Raw genomic sequence first — 25,562 nt, 5'->3', positions numbered from 1 at the left:
TCAAAATTTTTTTTAGTTTGTTCATTTTGCAGGAAAGTAAGGATTAAGGTAAGTATTATGTGTTTATAGTTTTTAAAACATGTTGGTGAGAATGGGTAGGAAAGAATTTGGGCATATAAGTTAGAAATAATCATGTTCTTGTATGCATTAATATTTAGGTTGTGAATGTTTAATCATGAATGTATTGCTTGAGGATATGTATTTATGTGTTTAGAAATAAGAAAATTGTTTGATTGAACATTGAACCTATTTCATGCAAGAACCGTATTATTTTGTTTTTTTGGAAAAGAAAATTCTTTTCTAAACCTTTTTTTTACAGGATGCCGAACCTACCTAACAGATTCACCAAATTAGGAACTCTCACTAAGAAACCCAATGAACATCCTTATGATTACGTTCAAAAGATTCGCTTTTACTGTTCCTACAGGAGCAATGTTTTAATGGACAGAGTTTTTGATAGCCCTGATCATATTTCAGCTATGATTGTCCGTTGCTTGCATGATGAGCCTCCTTATTATGCTGTCAAATTCAAATTTTTAGATTTCTTTTTACCAGGGGACATCCCGAACTACTACAAATATAGGGATTATTATGGACAATGATACCCGGATTATAGATTTTTGATTTCCTATCTTGTTAGGGTCGAGAAAGCCCATTGTCGACAACTTCACCTTCCATACCATGACTATTATTTTGAAAATCCAGTGGGGCAAAATCCCCCTTCTCCTAGTCAACAGTCAGGGAGTTCCTCTTCTGCTTCTTCTTCTTCACAGGGTGGTCAAGCAGGGAATGGAGAGCAAGGGAAGGAATATAGTTCACTCATGGAAATTTCTAACCCAAATCCACCTCCAACTCCAATTATTATTTATATTTCTTCTGATGATGAGGAAGAGGGAGAGTTCGTGCAGGTAGAACCTGAATTAGAGTCACCTGAACCAATGGAGGAGGAAGATGATCCTAAGTTCAACCCTAGTAGCTACAAGCAGTCGGTAGTCAAGAAAGACAACATGCGAAAGGATTAGATTTTTATAGTTTACCTCGTTATGAATAATCAGTTTTAATTACAGTTTATTATTATTTCAGTTTTAAATTAATAAGTGGCATGACCACATTGAGTTAGTGAGCTTATGTAGTACATAAGCTTCTAGAACTCAATATTATTTTGGTAATTCCAGTTTATTTTAATTAATAAAAATCTTATTTATTTCTTTGTTAAAATTATTTATATTATTAATAAATAAATTCATTTTATTTTCCAAAATCTTCCATTTCACATCACTATTCCAATAGCCAAATTCCAAGCAAATTAATTCCAATAATTTATTTCTAAGCTACGGGGATCTATGGGAATTATTTTTATTTATCTATGTGATGCTTTATTAAATGTATGGTTGGTTAGCAATCAATAATTGATTGACAAAGCTACAAATTAACAACAATAAGAATTAGTAAGTAGTTTTTATATAAATTAAGTTTTTAAAAATAATTATAATAATAATAACAATAGTAGATTACTTGGGTCAGTGAGATCCCAAGTAGGAGAGGTTAGGAACGACGTTGTCTAGAGCCCAAGTCCCGCCTTAGACAGATTTCACTAACAATCCAAATTATCCACAATAAAAATAGAAACTAGTTTTTATATAATTAAGTAGTTCCAAGAAAACAACAACAACAACAACACCAACAACAACAACACCACCAACAACAACAACAACAACAACAACAACAACAATAATAATAATAATAATAATAATGATAATAATAATAATAATAATAATAATAATAATAATGTTGTAATACGCACCGTATTGCGTAATATGAACGGATTAAGAATACCGCCAAACATCACCGTTTAGCTTCCCATGCAAAAGTAAATATCGCCACTCAGAACCTCATGCTCGATTAGACATTTCACTGCGTGTTTAACATATCGAGTAAACACTGTTCATGCAAGGGTACTATAAATCCCCGCATAATCTGAAGGAAATACAACACAACAATTATCGGAGTATCTAAAAGCTTTCTTTTGATCTCTTTGAAATCCTTTGTTGTAAAACACGTTATCAGCACCAATTTGCTCAAATTACTCAAAAGGTAGTTTTGCTTTTTCAAATTTTGAATTTAACTATCAAATCATTCAAAAATGGAACACCAATATAATGGCGTCAATACATTTTTGAATAATATATCACTTTCACATATATATTTCGTAGTAGAGCGTAATTCCATACCTTGTGGTACAATACAACCAGCCCGAGGAAGTACAAATCAAGCTTGAAACACTAACGCCGCCGAAGCCGTCGAAATTCCACAAGTTGTCTCTAACCTCAATGAAAATCCCCCAATACCACCAACCGAAACCGAACCCCCCCCTCCAAATACTAATAAGAGATGAAACAGATGCCGCCACAACCGCTACTACTCGTAGCAAACGTCGCCAAGGCGACCAATAGGCCACTTTAAGCAAATTAGCCACCTTTATGGAGGGCAAGATTTGCATTTTAAGCCGCCTATATGGACGGGCCAAACTCTCAAAATGCCACCTTGATGGTCGGCTTATGTTTCATTTTGAGAACAAGGCCACCTAAAATGGTAGGCAATTTATGGCCGGAAGTACGAAGACAAAATTTCCGTTTATTACATGAATCTTGCCTATTATTTCATGAAGCAAATTTATTTTTGACTACAAGCAATTTTCTTCTCCTAATTATTTTTGTATGAATATTTCTTTAAAAAGGAAGGAAGAGACTAAGAATGAATATGAATGAAGAGAAAGGATAAGAATGCATGAAGAGAGGAAATAAAACTGTTACAAATATATGTATTTCAACTGCATATGTCCCCTAATCGGATATATATTACACATAAAAGTTTGTCTGGCATAAGTACATGCATTAATACAAATGTCTTGGAAGCATGTATGCATGTGCATGCATTTCTTGGAAGAGTTGCATGCGTTGGTTACTTGTTTTACACCATGCATTACCTTGTTTTTCTTTGTTGTTGTAATGTGTTGACTGATTAAAGGTATTGTTTTTCTTTGTTGTTGTAATGTGTTGTCAACTACAACATGCAATTATATTCTCGTTTTGTATTAGCTTACAACGATTATTTAATGTCCATTGTGTTGTAACTCCCAACGGTACACAATTCAAAACTTTGTTTTATCAATTAATAATCTTACAATATTAAATAATTAAAGTTTTAGTAATAATAATTAAAATAAATAAAAAAATATGCAGCCTATATTAATTTTGCGGGGTTTATGCTTTTACCAAGTTTCGAACCCCCAACCTCTTATTTGTAAGTTGGGTACTCGGACCACCACGGCTTGCATTCCATAGTGATATTTTCTAATCTTTAAAACCTTATATGTACAAAAATATTTAACTTCCCTTTTACTAATTTCTAAAAATTTTCGTGTAATCAGAAATGGCTCGAATTGCAAACCGGGACTTTGAAATTTTAGACATTTCCGGAGGAAGATACATGGAATGGCGGGTGGACGCAAAAGCCTACCTAAGGGCACAAAGCCTAGAACACACTATCGCCGAAGAAGGAAACCCTACTCCTCTAGAACAAGCTAAAGCTTTGGTGTATATCAAACACCACATTCATGACGAGTTAAAAACTGAGTATATTCTCATTGAGGATCCTAGAGAACTTTGGGTTTGCCTCCAAGACAGATTCGAAAACTTACAGAGAATAATTGGGCCAAGGGCCCAACATGAATGGTCTACCTTGAGACTTCAAGATTTCAGCTCAGTACGTGAATATAACTCTGCTGTACTCCGCATAACTTCACAATTGAGATTATGTGGAGAACCAATCTCTGAAAGAGCCATGATTGAGAAAACTCTCACTACAATGCACGCAAATAATATGGTACAACAAGAACAGTACCGAGAGAGGCGTTGTGAAAGGTTTTGTGACTTAATTTCCATACTATTAGTCGCAGAACAAAACAGTCAAATTCTGTTGTCCAATCATAATCAGAGACCAGCAGGTACCAGTGCAATACCAGAAACAAATGCCACAAAAATAGGCAAGCGCTGGAATAACAATATTGTACGAGGAGGTTTTCAGGGCAGAGGTCAGTACCCCAATAGGGGTAGAGGAAGGGGTAGAGGACGTCAAAACTGGCGTCAAAATACTTCCAATACTCCCACCCTGAGAGGTAGAGGTAGAGGTAAAGGCAGTAGAGGAAGGGGAAATTTTCAAAACCAAGGAAGGCCGCAAGAAAAATGTTTTAAATGCAGAATACAAGGTCATTGGGCTAAGGATTGTCGTACGGCAAAACACCTTGTGGACCTATATGTTGCCTCAAGGGGAGGCCAAGGGAAACAAGCAGAAACTAATTTTGTCACACAAAGTTCCCCTAACCCAGAACTCGATGTAGCCGATTATCTTGTTGATGACATAGAAAATGTCTAGACTACATCGATCATGTGCTTGTCCTGTGGTGTTTGCTTCATCGACATTGTCATATATTTTTCGAGTTGTTTGTCCGTTGTATTTGTTATTCCTTTTCATCCAGAATCCTAAGTTTTATTTAAGCATGTTTTCCTATTATCAAGTGTGTTTTAATATTGTAAAATATGCTATAATAAAGATGTGTTTTTTTTTTCTCTCATACGTGTTTTTATAGATGCTAGTTTTACTAATCCTTTCTTTATTCATGTGAAGACAATGGAAAATAACAACACAAATGCTGAAAAATGCCTGATTGATAGCGCAACCACACACAGCATTTTGAGCAACAAGTCATACTTTACTCATATCAAGCCAATAAATACCAATCTCAACACAATTGCCGGCACTTTCAATATGGTTGAGGGCTCAGGAAAAGCTTGCGTAATATCACCAAAAGGTACAAAAGTAACAATAAAAAACGCATTATATTCTAGCAAAACACGACGTAATCTATTGAGCTTCAAAGATTTACGTCTGAATGGTTATCACATGGAAACCGTTAATGAAAATAAAAAGGAGTATATGTACCTCGTTAAAAGAAAATCTGGCAATAACGAGACTCTTGAAAAATTAGAAGCATACTCCTCAGGATTGTACTTTACTTATATCAGCCCAATTGAAACATATTTGGTGTCTAACCACAAGGTAGACAACCAGGAAATGTTTAATATATGGCATGACTGCTTAGGTCATCCTGGAACAAGCATGATGATAAAAATCATTAAAAGTTCAAATGGACATCCGTTAAATAATATACGGATCCCACAATCAAATGAACTTAATTGTATAGCTTGTTCACTTGGAAAACTGATCATTAGACCTTCAAAAGGTAAACTTGAAGGTGAAAATCTTGCATTCCTAGAAAGAATACAAGGAGACATTTGCGGGCCAATACACCCGACATGTGGACCGTTTAGATATTTCCTCGTGTTAATTGATGCCTGATGGGCGTTAGAACGGTCGCTCATTCCACACTCAATCAAACACATTTATTAACAAACACCTTACAAACCAAGCATAATGACAAGTAAGAGTTCGGTCCACAAGGAACGGGATATGGTTGCTAAAGATCTTAACACTTAAGCTAATTCGAAGTCAATGGTGAATTGGGTTTCGTCAAGTAGACAAACAAACTATGGTTCTAAATCAATGGATTAAAGACACTAGGGAATGGAATCCACTCAACCAAGGCAATTAAGCAAACGGGAGTAAAATAGACAAGTTATAGCAAGGACTATATGTAAAATCAACCTCATGCAATAGGAAAACAACTCACACTACTAAACTTAGATTCCTCATTAGTCTAGCAATAGATGATACATAATCAAATTACAATAAGTAATGACATACTCAATTTACACTTCCATGTCAAATTAGGCACATCATGCTATCAAATTCCTAAGTCAAGGGTAGCTAATCCTATCATGAAGAACTAACAAGCAATCTCATATAATCAATTTAATTGCAATACAAACATCAATGTTCCTCCCATATTTGCATAACTAACCCAAAAGGTTGAGCTTCACCCAACCCCTAGCAAGAAGACTACTCACAACTCATATTTATAAACATGCAATCAACAATTAGGGTTCTAACTACTTCAATAATTGGGAGAAAGTGGTTAACGATTGAAATAACTATCATCCAATAACAAATTACCAAGAACTTAAGAAGATTTAAATGACATGTAAAAGCAAATGAAATCAGAAATTAAGTAGAAAAAGGTTGGAGAAATTACTAATTGAAGCTTGAAATTGAATAACAATGGAGGAACTTGTCTTCTACAATGATTGAGATTGAGAATTCCCAACTAATAATTGAATCTAACTAATGATTTGAGAGAATTTATGTTTCTACAACTACAAACTAAAAGGAAGCTCTGAAAACTTGGATCCCCCTTTACAATAGAGTCTAAGGGGATATTTATATGACCCTCAAATAAAAAGGACGGAGAAAACAAGAGTCGGGATTTTCTGCAGGTGCGCACGGACGTGCCAGGGGTGGCACGGACGTGCAGCCAAGGTGGCACGGACGTGCCACCCTAAGCACGGACGTGCAGATTCGGGCAGTAGCTCAGATTTGGCCAGGCTAACTGCACGGCCGTGCAGTTTATGGCACGGACGTGCTGGCTGAGATGCACGGACGTGCTGAATCCTTGCACGTCCGTGCCAAATCGGGCAGTAGCAAAGTTTGACTGAGACTGTCCTGCACGGCCGTGCAGGACATGGCACGTCCATGCAGGATCTTCTAGGCCCTTTTCTTCACATTCTCTTCAGTTTTGCTCCTTTATTACGGCTTCTGAACTTGGTTTGTCATCCATATGCTTCAAATCATCGGTTTTTGGTCCTGAAAACTCAACAAAAACACTAAAAACCCGTGAAGCAAGGGATACACAAAAATTGAATGAAAATAGGATAGAAAGTGAACCAAAATGCTAACATTTCAAGTAAACAAGGTTCAAAAATCACCCTAAAATCGTATCAAATAACAAGTTATCAATGCCTCAACACGTTGGTCACATGTTAGTCTTCTCTCCACCAGGAATGTTGCATTTGCAAAACTTCTTGCGCAAATCACACGTTTAAGGGCTCAATTCCCGGATTATCCGATCAAAAAGATTAGGCTAGATAATGCTGGAGAATTTATATCCCGAACATTTAATGACTATTGTATGTCAATTGGGATAGACGTGGAACACCCAGTAGCCCATGTTCATACACAAAATGGCCTTGCAGAATCATTAATAAAGCGATTACAATTAGTCGCTAGGCCATTACTCATGAAATCAAGACTCCCATCTTCTGCATGGGGACATGCAATAATACATGCCGCTGCTCTGCTACGACTAAGACCGAGCGCGACACATAAGTTATCTCCAATACAACTAGTAGTTGGAAAGGAACCTAGCTTGGCACATCTAAAAACATTCGGATGTGCAGTCTATGTTCCCATAGCACCGCCCCAACGTACTAAAATGGGCCCACAGAGAAGGTTGGGAATCTATGTTGGCTATGAATCACCTTCCATAACAAGATATCTCGAACCATTGACTGGTGATATTTTCACAGCTCGGTTCGCAGATTGTCACTTTAATGAGACATTCTTCCCAACCTTAGGGGGAGATAAAGAGGGCCCATGCTGAAAAGAAATATCATGGAATGCCCAAAATCTATCATACCTTGATCCAAGGACAAATGCGTGCGAACAAGAAGTGCAGAAAATAATACATTTGCAAAACATCGCAAATCAATTGCCAGACGCATTCACTGATACAAAAGGAGTGACAAAGTCACATATACCTTCAGTAAATGCTCCTGCTAGGATTGAAATCCCAGCAAAGAAAATGGATAATCCACTTTCAGATAAAATTGCAGCACGCAAAAGACGTGGCAGACCCCTCGGAGCTAAAGCCTAAAACCGAGAAAATCCAAAAGAGTGAAAATGAGGAATAAAAGGAGTGAAAACCCCTCAAATAAAGTGGATCAAATCCAAAATGATGAAAATACAATCAACCCCCAAGATGAATCTAAAGAGTCAGATGGTACATCTGAGGGGGAGCGTGAAAATGAAATCATCGACAATCATGAAATTTCGATAAATTACGTCCACACTAGAAAACAGTGGGATAGAGTAAAAACATATGTCAATGATGTATTCGCATACTCAATTGCCACAGAAATCATCACTGATGTTGAGGACACCGAGCCATCATCTGTAGATGAATGTTGACGAAGGAGTGATTGGCCAAAATGGAAAGAAGCCATTTAGGTTGAATTAAAATCTCTCGCAAAACGCGAAGTTTTCAGTCCTGCAGTCCTGACTCCAAAAGGAGTGAAACCCGTCGGATATAGATGGGTGTTCATACGAAAATGAAATGAAAAGGACGAAATTGTAAGATACAAGGCTAGACTTGTAGCCCAAGGTTTCTCTCAAAGGCCGGGAATCGACTATGAGGAAACATATTCACCTGTGGTAGATGCCACGACACTAAGGTTCCTCATAAGTGTATCAGCATGCAAAGGACTACAAATGCGTTTGATGGATGTTGTGACTGCATACCTTTATGGGTCACTTGATACCGACATCTATATGAAAGTCCCCGAAGGACTTGAACTACCTGAACCTTTGAGGTCACAACCTCGAAAGCTACATTCCATCAAATTGAAAAAATCACTCTACGGTTTAAAGCAATCTGGGAGGATGTGGTTTAACTGTTTAAGTGAGTACCTACTCAAAGGAGGTTATAAGAACGACCAAATTTGTCCATGTGTATTCATCAAAAGGTCTAAAAAAGGTTTTGTCATAATAGCGGTGTATGTTGATGATTTAAATATCATCCGAACACATAAGGAAATCAAAGAAACCGCTAAATGTATGATGAAAGAATTTGAAATGAAAGACCTTGGAAGAACAAAATTTTGTCTCGGATTACAAATTGAACACCTAAGAGATGGTATCTTAATTCATCAATCCAATTATGCCGAGAAAGTATTAAAAAGGTTTTATATGGACAAAGCACACCCATTGAATTCACCAATGATTGTTCGTGCTCTAAACATCAAAGAAGATCCATTTAGACCCCGACAAGAAGGAGAAGTTGTACTTGGTCCAGAGGTACCATACCTAAGTGCAATAGGAGCTTTGATGTACCTGGCCATCAACACTAGGCCAGACATTGCTTTTTCGGTAAACTTATTAGCAAGGTATAGCTCTGAACCTACAAGCAGACACTGGAATGGAGTAAAGCACCTACTTCGCTATATACGTGGAACAATTGATTTAGGGCTCTTCTTTCCAAGAAATGGAAATCCTACTCTCGTGGGATATGCTGATGCAGGTTACCTATCAGATCCAGCAAAATCAAAATCACAAACTGGTTATCTTTTCAGTTATGGCAATACAGCAATCTCTTGGAAGTCAACCAAGCAGACACTAACAGCAACTTCATCAAACCAAGCTGAATTGATTGCCCTTTATGAAGCCGGTAGGGAATGTATATGGTTGCGATCTGTGACCCAACATATACTAAAAGAAAGCGGCATCAAAACAGTGGAAGAAAGGAAAATTAAGCCCAAAGTACATAGGGCCTTATGAGATCATTCAGAAAGTGGGGAAAGTGGCTTATAAGTTGGATTTGCCTAACGAGCTTGAAAGGGTTCACAATGTGTTCCATGTGAGCCAAATTCGAAAGTATATTCCTGATGTGACACATGTGTTACAACCAGAAACCATTGAGATGGATGAGAATTTGACTTATGAGGAAAGACCGGTAAAGATTCTTGACTCTAAGGTCAGGAGCACAAGGAACAAGGATGTGAGCATTGTGAAAGTATTGTGGTCAAATCAGAAAACTGAAGAGGCTACATGGGAAGCTGAGGCTGATATGAGGAAACGTTACCCAGAACTGTTTGCCTAAGGTTAGTGGTCGAGTTACGGGGACGTAACTCCTTTTAAGGGGGGTAGAGGGCGATAGAGTTTCGCGCGTCAACTTTTCGAGTCATTTTTGAGTTATTTCGAGTCTTATTTGAGTTGAGTTGGAGTCTTGAGTCAAGTTAGGATGTGCATGAACCAATAATTTCAAAATGATCTTCGTTTCTTTTGACCAAGTTTCGGGTCGAAACTTATTTTAAGGGGGGTAGACTGTAATACCCCGTATTTTCATACGTATTTTCCTAATTATTAATTAGGAATTATTTTATAAAAAGGGTATTTTAGTAAATTTATTATTTGGAGCCAAAATAATATTTGAATTTTGGCGCCAAAAGTATTTTGAAAACTAATCATTATTTTGGATAAGATTTATTATCCATTTATCCTATTTTAAAAACCGGATTATTTATATATTTCGGATATTTTAATTAAGGCAAAAGCTATATTTTATTATTATTTTAATAAGTCCGAAAATATAATTTATTTAGCTAATAATTTCAGATTTTCTTATGTATAAAATCTGATTTTATAAGTTAAATTATTTGGTAAATATTTGGTATTTTATTATTTAATTATTTATTACAATATATATTATATACACAATTATTTTTAATTCCTTAAAACGAGCAAAATATATTCCTAAATACTAAATAGGAAGGCTGAAAATATGAGCTTAGGAAAGCTCAATAATTTCGGCAATCCCATAAAGATTTTGGGAAAATATTTTGGTAAATTGTATTTTTAATTATCTCCCTAAAATCTCCTATTTTCCATAATTCTAATTCTCCATCTTTTTGATATCCAATTATTATATTTTGTTTCCATTCATTCTTCTTAATTATTCCCCAAGCAATTCCAACTTCCTTAATATTTTTCATGGCATACATACCTTCCATATTCAATTATACACAATCCCTTCAAATATCAAAACTTTCCTTAAATCTTTGCTTACTTCTCCAAGTAATCTCTTAAACCCTAATTACCATAATTATTCCTACATTTTCCTACCATAATTCATGCACATACTAGCCTATAAATACCCCTTCATACCTCTCACATTCTTCACACAAATTCTCTTCTTTTCTTCTCCTCAATTTTACACAAATCATCCCGTCCATCTTTGAAGCCAATTTTCGGGCACTTCTGGTCAGTTTTTGGGGTAGTGACATTTCACAGAAGGTTGTTCCTCTCGAAAAATCCTTGAGGTTAGGCTCAAGAATCACTCAATTCGGAGCTATATTGAAGGAGTTATAGCCTCTGAAAGTTCTGCCTATTATTTCCTGCGCAAATCCAATTCTTTTCTTCTCCTTTTCTTTTATTCAATTATTATTATTATTATTATGGGAGATTAATATGAAATTATTATGAGTAGTTTTAATTATATAAAATCATGTTTTAATAATATTCATGTTGAATTAATTTAAGAGGTTCATGTACATATAGTTGGGAGGGTTTAATTTAATTATTTGTGATTATTTGTTAACCTTATATTGATTAAGGTTATATTTATTTGTAGGGTGTTTTTGATCAAGCTAATTGAGAGTTCTTTTGAAGTGTTGTTGGCTAAGTGGAGATCAAGGTACGTTAGGTGGCTAGATACCTTGAAAGTGATCGGTTTGAATGACATGTTTGAATGATGAATTGAATTAAATTGAATTGAATTATGGTTTATGAATCAAAAGTATGTTTAAAGGATTGGTTTTAATAATTAAATTGGAGTATGAATTTTTATTACATGTTTTGATTAATTAATTTATTATTCATGTTTAAAAGGGATTGATTTTAAAAGCATGTTGAATTTATTAAAAGAAGTTTGAATTATTATTATTAAAGGTTGAATTATTGGATTTAAAAGAGGATTTATTGAATCATGGATTTATTATTATTTATGCTTTATAAGCATGTTAGTAATCCCACTATGCGGATTTGGTTTATTGATAAGACTATGGACTTTGTATGACCTAGTCTTTCCTCAAGAATAGCCTTGTAATATAAGGAGACTAGCTTGGGGGGTGTGCACACTTGGGAGAGGAATTGGTTTTAATATAAGGAATTGGTTTTAAATAATTGGAATTGGTTTTATTGATTATTGATATTGGAATTATTGAGAATTGGTTTTAAACCATGAGTTTGGAATTATTGGATCATTTATTGGAAATTGGTTTTAAAGCATGTTTGCGAATAAATTGAGTTTAATTATCTTGCACTTATCGTACTTAGCATATTTTGCTAACCCGTACTTCTTATTTGTTTTGGTTCGCCCTGTTTACCGTAATGGTAAGCAGTGTTCTTATTTTCAGGTTGGAGTCAATAAATGATGCATTGGAGTCCCGGGATTGGTTTTTACTAAATTAGGAATTTGGTCTTGTATCTATTTTAAGTACTCATAACTTTGGTTACTATTTATGGTTATTATTAATAAAGAAGAGTATTGAAGTTTCCGCTGCAAAGTATTGTTATCTTTAGTAAGTTGAGTAGCCTTGCGTAATCACGCGGCGGTAACACGCCCAAGTCTATCTCTACGGTATAATTATACGTATTATACTAGTATTTCCGTAGAGGGAGATTTGGGGGTGTTACAACCGGCATGCGTCGTCTTTGTGATTTGTGCTAACTTAGGGGGAGCCCTATATTTGCTGTACTCTTTTTCCTTCGTCCAAGTTTTTATCCCACGGGGTTTTTCTTGGCAAGGTTTTAATGAGGCAGATAAACATATAGGTACAATAGCGGTAATATTTATTTTTACATACATGTAAATTAGGAGTCACCCTATAGAAATCCGTTCAAGGGGGAGTGTTGTAATACGCACCGTATTGCGTAATATGAACGGATTAAGAATACCGCCAAATATCACCGTTTAGCTTCCCATGCAAAAGTAAATATCGCCGCTCAGAACCTCATGCTCGATTAGACATTTCACTGCGTGTTTAACATATCGAGTAAACACTGTTCATGCAAGGGTACTATAAATCCCCGCATAATCTGAAGGAAATACAACACAACAATTATCGGAGTATCTAAAAGCTTTCTTTTGATCTCTTTGAAATCCTTTGTTGTAAAACAAATAACAATAATAAAAAATTAAAATAAAGTTGAGTTAGATCTTACAATGACGCTTCAATTGCTTTCCCGAACTTATAATATCCCGAATTTTTTTTTTTTCGTAGTAGTAGTAGACTAGTAGAATTTATAAGAGAGTAGGATTTTTTTTTTCTTTACACAAAAGAAAGTAGGATTCTAGATTTGTAGGAATTAGATAAGAGAATTAGAGAATAAGATAGGAGAGTAATGATTTGTGAAAAAATTGGGAGGAAAAATGGGGTATTTATAGTGATTTTGGGTGGGAATTTGGATAAGTAGCCGTTGGAATTATAGTCGTTTATGGCTGTTGGAAGCCAACGGCTACTTCCAACTGTAATATGGCACGGGTCGTGCCGTCGTGTCGACCCACGTGTCGGCCACCGTGCTGCCCGCCGTGCCCGTGCCAAAATCCAAGTTTGGGTTCACGGCACGGCCCACGGCCCACAGGTAGCCCGCCGTGCCTGAGTCGTGCCGGCACGACCCGTTGCCATCTTTAGGGACAGCAGTACATGGAGAGCAGTTGTTGGGTGGGTAATTAAAGACAGAGTCCAACCTCACCCTGTCAAGCTGAGGCTAAAGCGACATTAATGGCTTTACAAAGCTCGATTTTAGAGAGGGACAACATTGTGATGCTTACTGATTCTACGGAGTTGACCCAAGCAGTCACGGATAGCAGCAAAGCTAGAAGGGAGATCAAGCAAATTGCGGAGGAAATAAAAAAATGTGCTCTTTTGTTCCAAAGTTTTGCATTGTGATCGGGAAAGTAAGTAGAAGTAGAGTCATTGAAGCCCATAAACTTGCAATTGCAGCAAAGGCATGTAATTCTTCTCCTGTTTTCTTGTTTGTCGAAAAAAAAAAATTTAGGAAATTTTGTGAAAAACTACCTATTATAGTTCAGAATTTGCGAGAAACTACCTATTAAAAAAAATGTTGTAATTGACTACCTAATTTTTGAAAAATGTTGTAATTTACTATCTTAGGTCGGATATGAAATTATACCAAAATTCTCTGGTGTTGACTTGGTCATGTGACCATCACGTGACACTTAATGACCCCTTTCTTTCCCAAATCAACGTGACCAAGTCAACGCTAGACAATTTTGGTCAAACTTCATATTCTGGCCTAAGGAAGTAAATTACAACATTTTTCAAAAATTAGGTAGTCAATTACAACATTTGTTTTAATAGGTAGTTTCTCGCAAATTCTGGACTATAATAGGTAGTTTTTCACAAAATTTCCTAGATTTTATGTACTACGTGACTGTTCATTTCAGTTTAATTTCAGTTCAGTTCAGTTCACTTCAGATTCTAATTTCTTCTCTCATAAAATATTCATTTTAGCTCTATTCAATTAAGTTCAGCTCATTTCATTAAATGTGAACAGACCTACTCCCTCCGTGTTTTTTTTAAGTGACACACTTTTCTTAAACGACCGTTTTTTTTAGTGACACACTTCCTCTTTTAGAAATTCCTTACATTTTAATAATATATCTTCACCCCATTATCTCTTACTTTATCATTTCTAACTCCTTTCATGGTCCCTGCGTCCTTTCACATTCTTTTACTTTATCATTTCTCACTCCTTCAACCTACCCCACTAACATCTTATTTTATTAAAGTCAATAAAATCTCCTAAAATTACGTGTCGGTCAAAGTGTGTCACTTAACAAAAACACGAAGGGAATACTTAGTTTCATTCCTCAGTCCTCACCTTGTACGGCTTGTACCACTTCAGTTGGCCGGCGGCGTTATCGTCCCACATTTCTCCTCCTCTGCTCTGCAATTCATCTGGGTAGTTTACTTTCTCTATCTTTCTTCTATAATTCATTCCATTTTTTAGTTTAATTATCATTTGAATTTGTAATCTGGTACTATAATTTCATTCACAAGAATCATCCTTTTAACTTGACTGCTTTAAATTGGTGCTATACCCATGATTTGAAGTTTCAACAATTAACTTAGATTGATTATTTTGGAAAAAAATAACATTTTCCTGGATTCTATTGCAATCAACCTGTTTGTATTTTGCAAATTATGGAATTAATGTGGAGTAATTTATCAGTGATTGATCTGATGAAGAACTCATTTTTGTAAATTTTCAACTTTAGGGTTTTAGTGGGCATCAATTTGTGGGTAAAAGATGAGCAAAAGAATGATTGCCATTGGTTTTGAAGGTTCAGCTAATAAGATCGGTGTTGGTGTTGTAACCCTAGATGGAACCATTTTATCGAACCCTAGACACACCTACATTACCCCTCCAGGACATGGGTTTCTTCCCCGAGAAACCGCCCACCATCACCTTGAACATGTCCTGCCCCTTGTGAAGTCTGCTCTTACGACGACTGGAGTTACCCCGGATGATATTGACTGTCTGTGTTATACCAAAGGCCCGGGAATGGGTGCTCCCTTGCAAGTTTCCGCGGTTGTGGTAAGGGTTCTTTCGCAGCTGTGGAAGAAGCCGATTGTTGGTGTTAATCACTGTGTTGCTCATATTGAGATGGGGAGGATTGTTACAGGAGCAGTTGATCCTGTTGTGCTGTATGTTAGTGGGGGTAATACACAAGTGATCGCGTATAGTGAGGGCAGGTATCGGATTTTTGGGGAGACCGTTGATATTGCTGTTGGTAATTGCTTGGATCGCTTTGCTCGAGTTTTGACACTTTCAAATGATCCTAGTCCAGGATATAACATTGAACAGGTAGAATTGATAAGTCGATATTATACCATTATTCTTGGGTTATTTGGAATGCGTTTACTATAGAATTTCAACTTATAGTTTGTGTTTTTGTATGTTTTATCCAAGTTGGACTCGATTTCTTCTATTCTGGTTGTTTGGTTGTTATATTGTGATTTCAGGATGAAATGGAGCATTTGGAGTGATTATGAGCATGCCACGACATTTTGAGGTAGATTGGAGAGCTTTGCTGGAGTGATAGATGATGATTGATGGTAATGCTACATGGCCGTGTACCATAAGCTACATGGTCGTTTGATTCTTCCATCCACGCTTACATGCTACATGGCCGTGTACCCTTAACTACACGGTCATGCGATAATTCCAAGTATGAATGTTTGCTACACGGTCGTGTACCACGAGCTACACGGTCGTGTGATTCCATCACCTTATGAAGTCAGCCTACACGCTCGTGTACCTCTCAGCTACACGACCGTGTACGTATATGATGAAATTTGAAGATCAAGTATAGGTCAGCTACACGGTCGTGTACCCATCAGCACACGGCCGTGTACATGTGCGCAGGAGATTTATTTTATTTATTATTTTATGTTTATTTTTAAGAAAGTATAAATAGGGGGTTTAACCCAATTTTAAAACATCTAATTTTTATTATAGCCTTTTCCATTCTACGTTGTTTTGGAGAGAACACATAGAACTCCATTGAAACATTCATCTTAATTCAATTTCAAGTATTTCTCTTTCATCTTTAATCTCTTTAATTTTCTATTGTTATTATGTTTTCTTTAATTATTTTTCTTGTTATTTCTATTATCATGTGTGAGTAGTTTCATAATCTAGGGTTAGGTTGAACCCTAATATGGATTGATGTGTTATTTAATTCCCAATTTCCAATTTGATTAATTTATAATTCCTCTTTGTTAGGGTTGTTTTTATTATCAATGATTAACTAGAAATAGTATTATTGAATGTGATTAGGTTTACAACGAAAGTTGATTCTTAATTGATATTAGAACCCTAATTAAAAGTTGGAGCTTTTATGCATGAAAATAGCTAATTGTTCTTGCTAGGACTTATAGGATGCCGTTCTCAATGTCTTTAATATGTATGATTCCATGAAAATAGGCATGATTGCATGTTAGGGAAGCTATTAGTTGATCGAAAGAAACTCTTAGTATTGTTTTAGGGAGCATCTGTCCTGTGGAATATTAATTGATTTAATTGAGGGAAAGGGATTGTTCTATTGCATTGATTCATATTAGTGGGGATACTTAATCTTAGATGTTTTTAGTTCTTGATTAATTCCATAGTATTATTATTTATTGCTTATTAGTTGATATTGTTCTTAGTTATTAATTCTCACTTATTTGATTTGGTTACTTGCTTAGTAGTTACTTGAGTCTAATTAATTAGTTGAACTATAGTCTCTTGGGATTCGACCCTTACTTGCCCGTCTACATAGTAGTGGTCTTGTTAGGTTATTTTTGTTAGGTACGCGACACGCCTATCAAATTTTGGCGCCGTTGCCGGGGACTAACGGTTTATACTAGTTACTTCTGATTCGTTTTTACTAAGCATTTATTTTGTTGCTTCGGCTATTGTTCCTTGTGTCTTTGATCTTCCGTTTTAGTTTCTTTGTTGCATGCAAACTCGAAGTTCAGGTTCAGATGATTTAACACCTTTTGATTCTGAGATCGAAGCTACTGCAAGAAGACGAAGAAGTAAAAAGAGGAAGAATCAAAACAAAAGAGACATGGGCGATCCGGGAACAAAATCTCTTTTGGAGTATGGTATTCCGGATACAACAACCGGATTCCTCTCCAGTATTGTTAGACCACCTGTCATCGCTCAGAGTTTTGAGTTGAAGCCCCAATTCATACAGTTCATCTCCAATGATTCTTTTGCGGGCTCACCTAATGATTGCCCAGTGAGTCACATTGATAGTTTCTTGGAGAAGTGTGACACCATGAAGCTCAATGGTGTCACTGATGATGCTATTAGACTACGCCTTTTCCCTTTTTCACTACGGGAGAGAGCTAGGGAGTGGTTACGAGATGAAGGTATTGGTTCTTTTGATACGTGGGACAAGCTTGCCAAGGCCTTTCTAGTCAAATTCTTGGGGCAAGAGAAAACCGCAAAATTAAGGAACGAGCTATCTACTTTCCATCAATCCAATGACGAATCCCTATATGAGGCATGGAGAAGATTTAAACGATTGCAAAGACAATGCCCTCACCATGGTATTCCAGAGTGGATGTTGATCCAAACGTTCTATAATGGTTTGACCTATGAGTTTCGCATATACATTGATGCTGCGTCCGGAGGTTCTATCATGATGAAGAACCCAACTGATGCGAAGGATTTGATTGAGAAGATGGCGGCTAATGATAATTACCATCCAAGGGGACGAAATGCTATCAACATAGGTAATAAACATGATGTTGATGCTTTAACCATGTTGACTAGTTCTGTGCAGGCACTAACTCATAAAGTCAATCAACTCCAAGCCGAGTCCCCTCGACCCTCGATGGAAAATTGTCAGATGTGTGGATTGCAAGGCCATACTGCGCGGGAGTGTCAACCTAATTATGATGGAATGACGATTGAGCAAGCTAATGCTTTTTATACCACTACCTCCACAAGGCCATTTGATGAAGGGTGGAGAAATCATCAAGGGTTCTCATACAAGAACACTCAAGCTATAGCGAATCCTCTACCACCATCCGCTTTTCAAGCAAGGGCACCTTTCAATCATCAATCCACACAACTACCACCACCCCAGACCTCAACATTTGATCTTGAATCAATTATGAAGGATTTTACTACCTCCCAAATTCAACAACAAGAGCTTATATCAAGGCAATTTGAGCTACAAGCAAAGCAAAATGAATATTTTCAAAACTCAATCCAATTGCTCACCGCTCAAAATAAGAGGATAGAGACTCATCTTTCTCAACTTTCACAACAAGTGAGTCATCTAACAACTCTTCAAGATCAAGCAAAAGTCCAGACGAAACAATGCAATGCAATATTCGTGAAGAGTGATGAATTGACTATAGGAGGATTAAAAGAGAAAGCGTGCAATGTGGAGTCAAGAACAGAGAAGAATGAGAAAGAAGGTCCCAAATATGTCGCTCCACAAGCATATGAGGAGCCGATGCCTTTCCCGCAAAGGTTATCAAAAGCCGTGCTCGATAAGCATTTTGGGAAGTATTCTGAGACTCTTAAGAAGGTATATGCTACCATTCCTTTTTCCGATCTTGTAATTCAAATGCCTCAATTTGCAAATTTTGTGAAAGGAATTCTAGATCATGATTGTAATGATAAGAAATTAGAAAGTTGGGTAGTAAAAGAACAATGTTCTAATCTTTTAAATGATAGCCTACCACCTAAATTGCATGATCCCGGTAGTTTTACTATCCCTTGCATGATAAACGAAACATATTTTGATAGGGTCTTGTGTGATCTAGGTGCTAGTGTTAACTTAATGCCTTCTTCGGTGTATGACAAATTAGGTTTGAAAAACCTTAAACCTTCCCCCGTATCTCTTCAGATGGCTGATAGAACTGTTAGACTCGCTAAGGGTGTAGTTGAAGATGTATTAGTTGGAATTGGTGAACTTGTCTTTCCTGTTGACTTTGTTGTAGTGGATATGAAAGAAGACCATAAGATCCCACTTATCTTTGGTCGCCCTTTTCTTGCTACGAGTCAAGCTTTAATAGATGTACCTAAAGGACAAGTGACCATTAGAGCTCAGGATAAACAAGTTGTGTTTAAGCTTTTCAATGACCATAATTTTACTTTTGATGGTGGTACTTGTTTGAGAATTGATGCTACTAACCCTTGGGTTGATAAGTGTGTTTCTAATAGAAATCTTGTGAGCAAAAATGACTATATTCCACCACATGATGGATTTAACTGCATCAAAACAAGGTCGGATACAAAGCACATCAACTCTAATTTGAAGGAGTTGTTTGGAGGTGGATATATTAATGAGCAATGCCACGGAGTATCTTCTCCGTGTGGTGACCCAGGTTGAGCTAAAAAGGAGGTCGAGCTTATGACCTTAAACAAGCGCTAAATGGGAGGCAACCCATTCCCTTTTTTTTCCTATTTTTTTTTGTTTTATTTTTCCCCTTTATTTTCTTTTTCTTGTTTTTGTTTTTCTTTTTTAGTGTCTAGGGGATATGATGCGACGATTTTTTTTTTTTTTTTTAGGGCGGTCCCAGCTCTGCCCTTAGGTATGATCCCTCCTCTGCCAGTAGGGCCTAGTTTTCGCTTTCTCTTGCTTGTTCTTATTCGATATATGTTCACATTGAGGACAATGTGAAGTTTAGCTTGGGGGAGAGATTACTTTTTTCTTTGGGTTGTATATATACGACTATGCCTCAATGATGATATGTAATATATGTATGATTTTAAAAATTGAAAAACTTGTTTTTGAAAACCCATTCACTGATTGGCTTGGGATTGAACTTGTTTGTGGTTAGAATGGTCTCCCCGCTCGACCAATATGGATAGCTTGAGTACCTATGTGAGACTTTTGAGCCATTGTTGACTGGTACATCTTATTCCAGTCATTCTTTTCATGTGTGTTAGATTTTCCTTCATGTAATTTGATTCTTGGATTTGCTTTGCGATTTTTTGAGACTTATGATGCAATGTGGAAGAGTGATTGAAGTTCCTTTTAGATAATTAGAGCCAAAACTTCTTAGGTGTTTTATGCTTATTCTATTTTCTTTTTATTTTACATTAACTCTTAGGATGAACCAATTTGAGCCACGATTTCCCTTCTTTGACGCCTGACATTTTATGCCTTAGAGCCTTTTTGTAGGTTTATTTGATGGAGAATCAATGTATTATATATGCCCTATTGAGTTGTGTTTGGAAAATAAAAGAGAAAGAAGAAAAAAAAAAGAAGTTAGAAAAAAAGAGCAAAAATGAAGAAATTCAGAAAAATAAGTTTGTGTATGCTCTAAGTTTCAAAGAAAAAAATAAGTTGAAAAAAAAAAGAAAATAATGAGAAAAAGAGGAAAAAAAAATGTGAAGTTTTCATGAGAATTTGAGTTGGAAACCCATGAAGAAGAAAGAAAAGCAATATTTGTCATGCAAATCTATGTTGTCTTGTGAAGAAAGTGAGAATAAGGGCATGCTTGTATGTTGTGCGGAGGATATAAGGTTGGTTTGAACCCGACATTTGACTATGTAGTGGGATTAGGATTTTTGTTATTTTTGAGCACCACATTCCCAAATGACATCGTCTAACCCCATATAACCAAGCCTACCTTTATTTAGGATCTCATGACTTCCATACTTGCATCATCGCTTTACAAGTGGAGAAAATCTATCAGCAAATCTAAAGAGGAAAATTGCATGAAGTCGACGTGCATAGTTGCAATTAGGATGAGTGATTTCTTATTCAACCCGTTGTAAACACATGAGTGGCTTGTTTGTTTTATTTTGCACAACTAAAGTGAGATGTTATTCATATATGACTGAGTTGGTTAGGGGAGATGTGTGGAAAGATTGGTTGTCAATTTCGAGTGCTTAAAGTTTATGGTGGTTTTATAATCAATGACTTGCATTTCTTGTTTTTCACTTGGTTTTAATTCATTGGCACATATATTCTTGCTTGAGAGGCTATCTTACTCTTCTTGTGTTTCATGTTTCAATGCTTGAGGACAAGCATTGGTCTAGCTTGGGGGAGTTTGATAAGTCGATATTATACCATTATTCTTGGGTTATTTGGAATGCGTTTACTATAGAATTTCAACTTATAGTTTGTGTTTTTGTATGTTTTATCCAAGTTGGACTCGATTTCTTCTATTCTGGTTGTTTGGTTGTTATATTGTGATTTCAGGATGAAATGGAGCATTTGGAGTGATTATGAGCATGCCACGACATTTTGAGGTAGATTGGAGAGCTTTGCTGGAGTGATAGATGATGATTGATGGTAATGCTACATGGCCGTGTACCATAAGCTACATGGTCGTTTGATTCTTCCATCCACGCTTACATGCTACATGGCCGTGTACCCTTAACTACACGGTCATGCGATAATTCCAAGTATGAATGTTTGCTACACGGTCGTGTACCACGAGCTACACGGTCGTGTGATTCCATCACCTTATGAAGTCAGCCTACACGCTCGTGTACCTCTCAGCTACACGACCGTGTACGTATATGATGAAATTTGAAGATCAAGTATAGGTCAGCTACACGGTCGTGTACCCATCAGCACACGGCCGTGTACATGTGCGCAGGAGATTTATTTTATTTATTATTTTATGTTTATTTTTAAGAAAGTATAAATAGGGGGTTTAACCCAATTTTAAAACATCTAATTTTTATTATAGCCTTTTCCATTCTACGTTGTTTTGGAGAGAACACATAGAACTCCATTGAAACATTCATCTTAATTCAATTTCAAGTATTTCTCTTTCATCTTTAATCTCTTTAATTTTCTATTGTTATTATGTTTTCTTTAATTATTTTTCTTGTTATTTCTATTATCATGTGTGAGTAGTTTCATAATCTAGGGTTAGGTTGAACCCTAATATGGATTGATGTGTTATTTAATTCCCAATTTCCAATTTGATTAATTTATAATTCCTCTTTGTTAGGGTTGTTTTTATTATCAATGATTAACTAGAAATAGTATTATTGAATGTGATTAGGTTTACAACGAAAGTTGATTCTTAATTGATATTAGAACCCTAATTAAAAGTTGGAGCTTTTATGCATGAAAATAGCTAATTGTTCTTGCTAGGACTTATAGGATGCCGTTCTCAATGTCTTTAATATGTATGATTCCATGAAAATAGGCATGATTGCATGTTAGGGAAGCTATTAGTTGATCGAAAGAAACTCTTAGTATTGTTTTAGGGAGCATCTGTCCTGTGGAATATTAATTGATTTAATTGAGGGAAAGGGATTGTTCTATTGCATTGATTCATATTAGTGGGGATACTTAATCTTAGATGTTTTTAGTTCTTGATTAATTCCATAGTATTATTATTTATTGCTTATTAGTTGATATTGTTCTTAGTTATTAATTCTCACTTATTTGATTTGGTTACTTGCTTAGTAGTTACTTGAGTCTAATTAATTAGTTGAACTATAGTCTCTTGGGATTCGACCCTTACTTGCCCGTCTACATAGTAGTGGTCTTGTTAGGTTATTTTTGTTAGGTACGCGACACGCCTATCAAGAATCCGCTCCTCTTGTTAACAAAATGTCTCTTGATTGTGTTATCTCCCATTCTCTGTTTGTGTTGAAGATATATAGGAGTATAACAACTGCATTATTAGTGATAATGTTAACGTAGTCAATTTTTGTGATTTATTTTGTTGGTTAGTTGCTCTGTATGGATAAATACCAACACTGCATTTGTGATTTTATTTTGTTGGTTATTCCTTATCTTGCATGTTAAGTGGCCAAATGTTTAGAACTTTGAGTATTTAGTTTTGGTGTAATATATGAGCATTGTATTAACATTTCATTATTGCATTGCTCAACTTTATGTGGTCACTTGCAAAGAACAGAGAATGTTAACAATTTACAAATACTTTCCTCAAGAAACTTTCTTACTTCAAATTAAATAAGAGAGTTTAGGCTGGAAGCAAAGAGAAATTTTACATGCACATACAAAAGACGTGCATTCTCATCTTTGGTGGTGTGCTCTAGATAGAGTGGTATGATACTCAGATACTATAATCAACTTGCCATGCTCCTCTTTTACATCGTGATATTTTATTTTTATTGTTCATAACTTAGATTCTGTTGTTAGTTCTCTGAATTTTTAGTCATTTTTGTTTTTGTTTTGATTAGTTAAGGGGTCAAATTGCATACAATTAGACATCTCTAAATATAACAGAGGGATCCAAACTGGATGTGGCTGTCATTTTCTGTGCTTTGTATCTGTAAATTGTTAACTGGCCTTTTTCTGTTTATGCCCAGCTTGCTAAGAAAGGTGAAAAATTCATAGATCTACCATATGCTGTAAAGGGAATGGATGTTTCATTTAGTGGCATATTGAGCTACATCGAAACTACAGCTGAGGAAAAACTTAAAAGCAATGAATGCACACCTGCTGACTTATGCTACTCTCTGCAAGTAAGTACTTGTTTCGTGTCTGCTGTGATGACTTATAATTTTTTTATTATTATTTTTTTTTAATAATTTGTTATATCTGCAAAGTTTGTAATCTGTGAATTAATTTCTTTGTATCTGGTGGTTGGTATCCTAGGAAACTCTCTTCGCGATGCTTGTTGAAATAACAGAAAGAGCCATGGCTCATTGTGATGCAAAAGATGTTCTCATAGTTGGGGGTGTTGGTTGTAATGAGCGATTGCAAGAAATGATGAGGATAATGTGTTCTGAGAGAGGTGGGCGGTTATATTCTACTGATGATAGATATTGCATTGACAATGGAGCCATGATTGCATACACTGGTCTTCTTGCTTATGCTCATGGATTATCTACCCCCCTCGAGGAATCAACAATTACTCAAAGATTTCGAACTGATGAAGTACATGCAGTTTGGAGCGAGAAAGAATCCATCAACAACAATGCAAACAGTTAGGAAAAACTACAACTATGTTAGGTACGCAGTGCTCTGAAGCAGTAGTTTTATTGGTTCAATACTTTCTCTTTTCTTTTTTTTTTCTTTTACATTTTTTCATGGCGAACCAATTGAACTTGTAAAGTGAATTTTTTTTTAAAGTAGGAAGGGGAATACACGATTTATTGTAATGTTGGCATATGTATAATCAGACAATATTAATCATCAATTAACAAGTTTATGTGTTTGTCAAATTAGCTTTCTGAGAAATATTCATTTAATCTTGTTCTGATTCATTGACAGTTCCTAGAAGCATCATTTGCGTGATGTAGGTATAACCTATGAGGATCAAGATGGTTAATTTGAAACCTGAACCATGGCCGACACCTGGTTTCTCGAGTTGAATGATTTTGAGGTTGGCCTTGTAAGGCTTCTTTGAAGAATACTATTCTCTTCGAAAAATTTCATTCACCTTGTGAAGGACTTGAAGACATTATCACAGGCTCTCACTAGTACCAGTTAACGTTGAGAAGATTGTTATAGAAAGTACTACCTCCGATTTTTTTTTAGTTGCAACTTTGGGGTATTATTTGAAATATATAAAATATTCCAAAGTTGCAACTAAAAAAAAATCGGAGGTAGTATAATTTATGACTCTCTTAACATACTCATCCATTATTTTCAAAATTTAAATTTCTATGCTCTGAATTTAGGGACAAGAAGAGTGTTATATAGCTCTCCTTAGTCCTTAGAATTGTGGAAAAATAGAGATAAAAGAGCACATATTTAGGGATTATAATAGAAAATTATAGCTTCATGCCTTCATATTATGCTAGAAAGATGAAAATCCAAACATCAAATGCAGAATTGGAATTGGAGTAGGCTTATAAGTATCAATGGGCTTGTATGTGAATAGTTGTCTACTTTTCAGCCCAATGTTGCTAGAGTTGGCTTCATAGCAATTACCAAGTAATCTCTCCAATTCTGGTTCTCCTCTTTGCGTATTACCATATCATCTCTCTATGGTTTGTCTCTTTGAGTTTGTCACATACAAAGTATAATTTACGGAGTATGATAGACTAAAGGCAGAAGAACGAACCCACTTGTACCAAAAGTTAGTAGTGTTAGAAATGGGGAAAACATAAAAGAAATCGAGAGAGTATCATTTAAAGTCTAATAGTGTCTAATGTCTATGTCATTCACTAATTTTAGGAAGAACAACCTAGATAACTTCTTGAAAAATAAGTAAAGAGCAAAATTTTAAGTTCAAATAAGTTTTGATGAATTCTAGTAAATTGAGATAAGTTAAAAGAAAAAAAAA

General features: G+C 35.8%; 2 protein-coding genes and 1 non-coding gene across 3 annotated transcripts; 2 read left to right on the top strand and 1 right to left on the bottom strand.

Annotated features, from left to right (window-relative positions):
- The first annotated feature begins 3,432 nt into the window (after positions 1-3,432).
- Positions 3,433-4,434, top strand: LOC145566113 (uncharacterized). The gene has a single exon (XM_081625647.1). The coding sequence runs from the start codon at positions 3,433-3,435 to the stop codon at positions 4,432-4,434; it is 1,002 nt and encodes a 333-aa protein (XP_081481773.1).
- Positions 4,435-15,093: 10,659 nt separating this feature from the next.
- Positions 15,094-24,330, top strand: LOC145568343 (uncharacterized). The gene is made up of 3 exons (XM_081627773.1): positions 15,094-15,681; positions 23,638-23,793; positions 23,927-24,330. The coding sequence occupies exons 1-3, from the start codon at positions 15,124-15,126 to the stop codon at positions 24,260-24,262; spliced, it is 1,050 nt and encodes a 349-aa protein (XP_081483899.1). The 5' UTR covers positions 15,094-15,123; the 3' UTR covers positions 24,263-24,330.
- LOC145569571 (small nucleolar RNA R71) lies at positions 17,816-17,922 on the bottom strand. The gene has a single exon (XR_014096163.1). It is a non-coding gene; the product is annotated as a small nucleolar RNA R71 (small nucleolar RNA).
- Positions 24,331-25,562: the final 1,232 nt, after the last annotated feature.

Source organism: Chenopodium album, chromosome 11 (genome assembly GCF_948465745.1).
Source record: "Chenopodium album chromosome 11, dcCheAlbu1.1, whole genome shotgun sequence".
Taxonomy (NCBI): Eukaryota; Viridiplantae; Streptophyta; class Magnoliopsida; order Caryophyllales; family Amaranthaceae; genus Chenopodium; species Chenopodium album.
This window is presented reverse-complemented; position numbering and strand designations above follow the sequence as displayed.

Coding starts and splice junctions, on each gene's coding strand:
- LOC145566113 (XM_081625647.1), top strand. CDS start 3,433: ATGGCTCGAATTGCAAACCGGGACTTTGAAATTTTAGACATTTCCGGA.
- LOC145568343 (XM_081627773.1), top strand. CDS start 15,124: ATGAGCAAAAGAATGATTGCCATTGGTTTTGAAGGTTCAGCTAATAAG. Junction 15,682..23,637: donor CAGGATATAACATTGAACAG/GTAGAATTGATA, acceptor GTTTATGCCCAG/CTTGCTAAGAAAGGTGAAAA. Junction 23,794..23,926: donor ACTTATGCTACTCTCTGCAA/GTAAGTACTTGT, acceptor TTGGTATCCTAG/GAAACTCTCTTCGCGATGCT.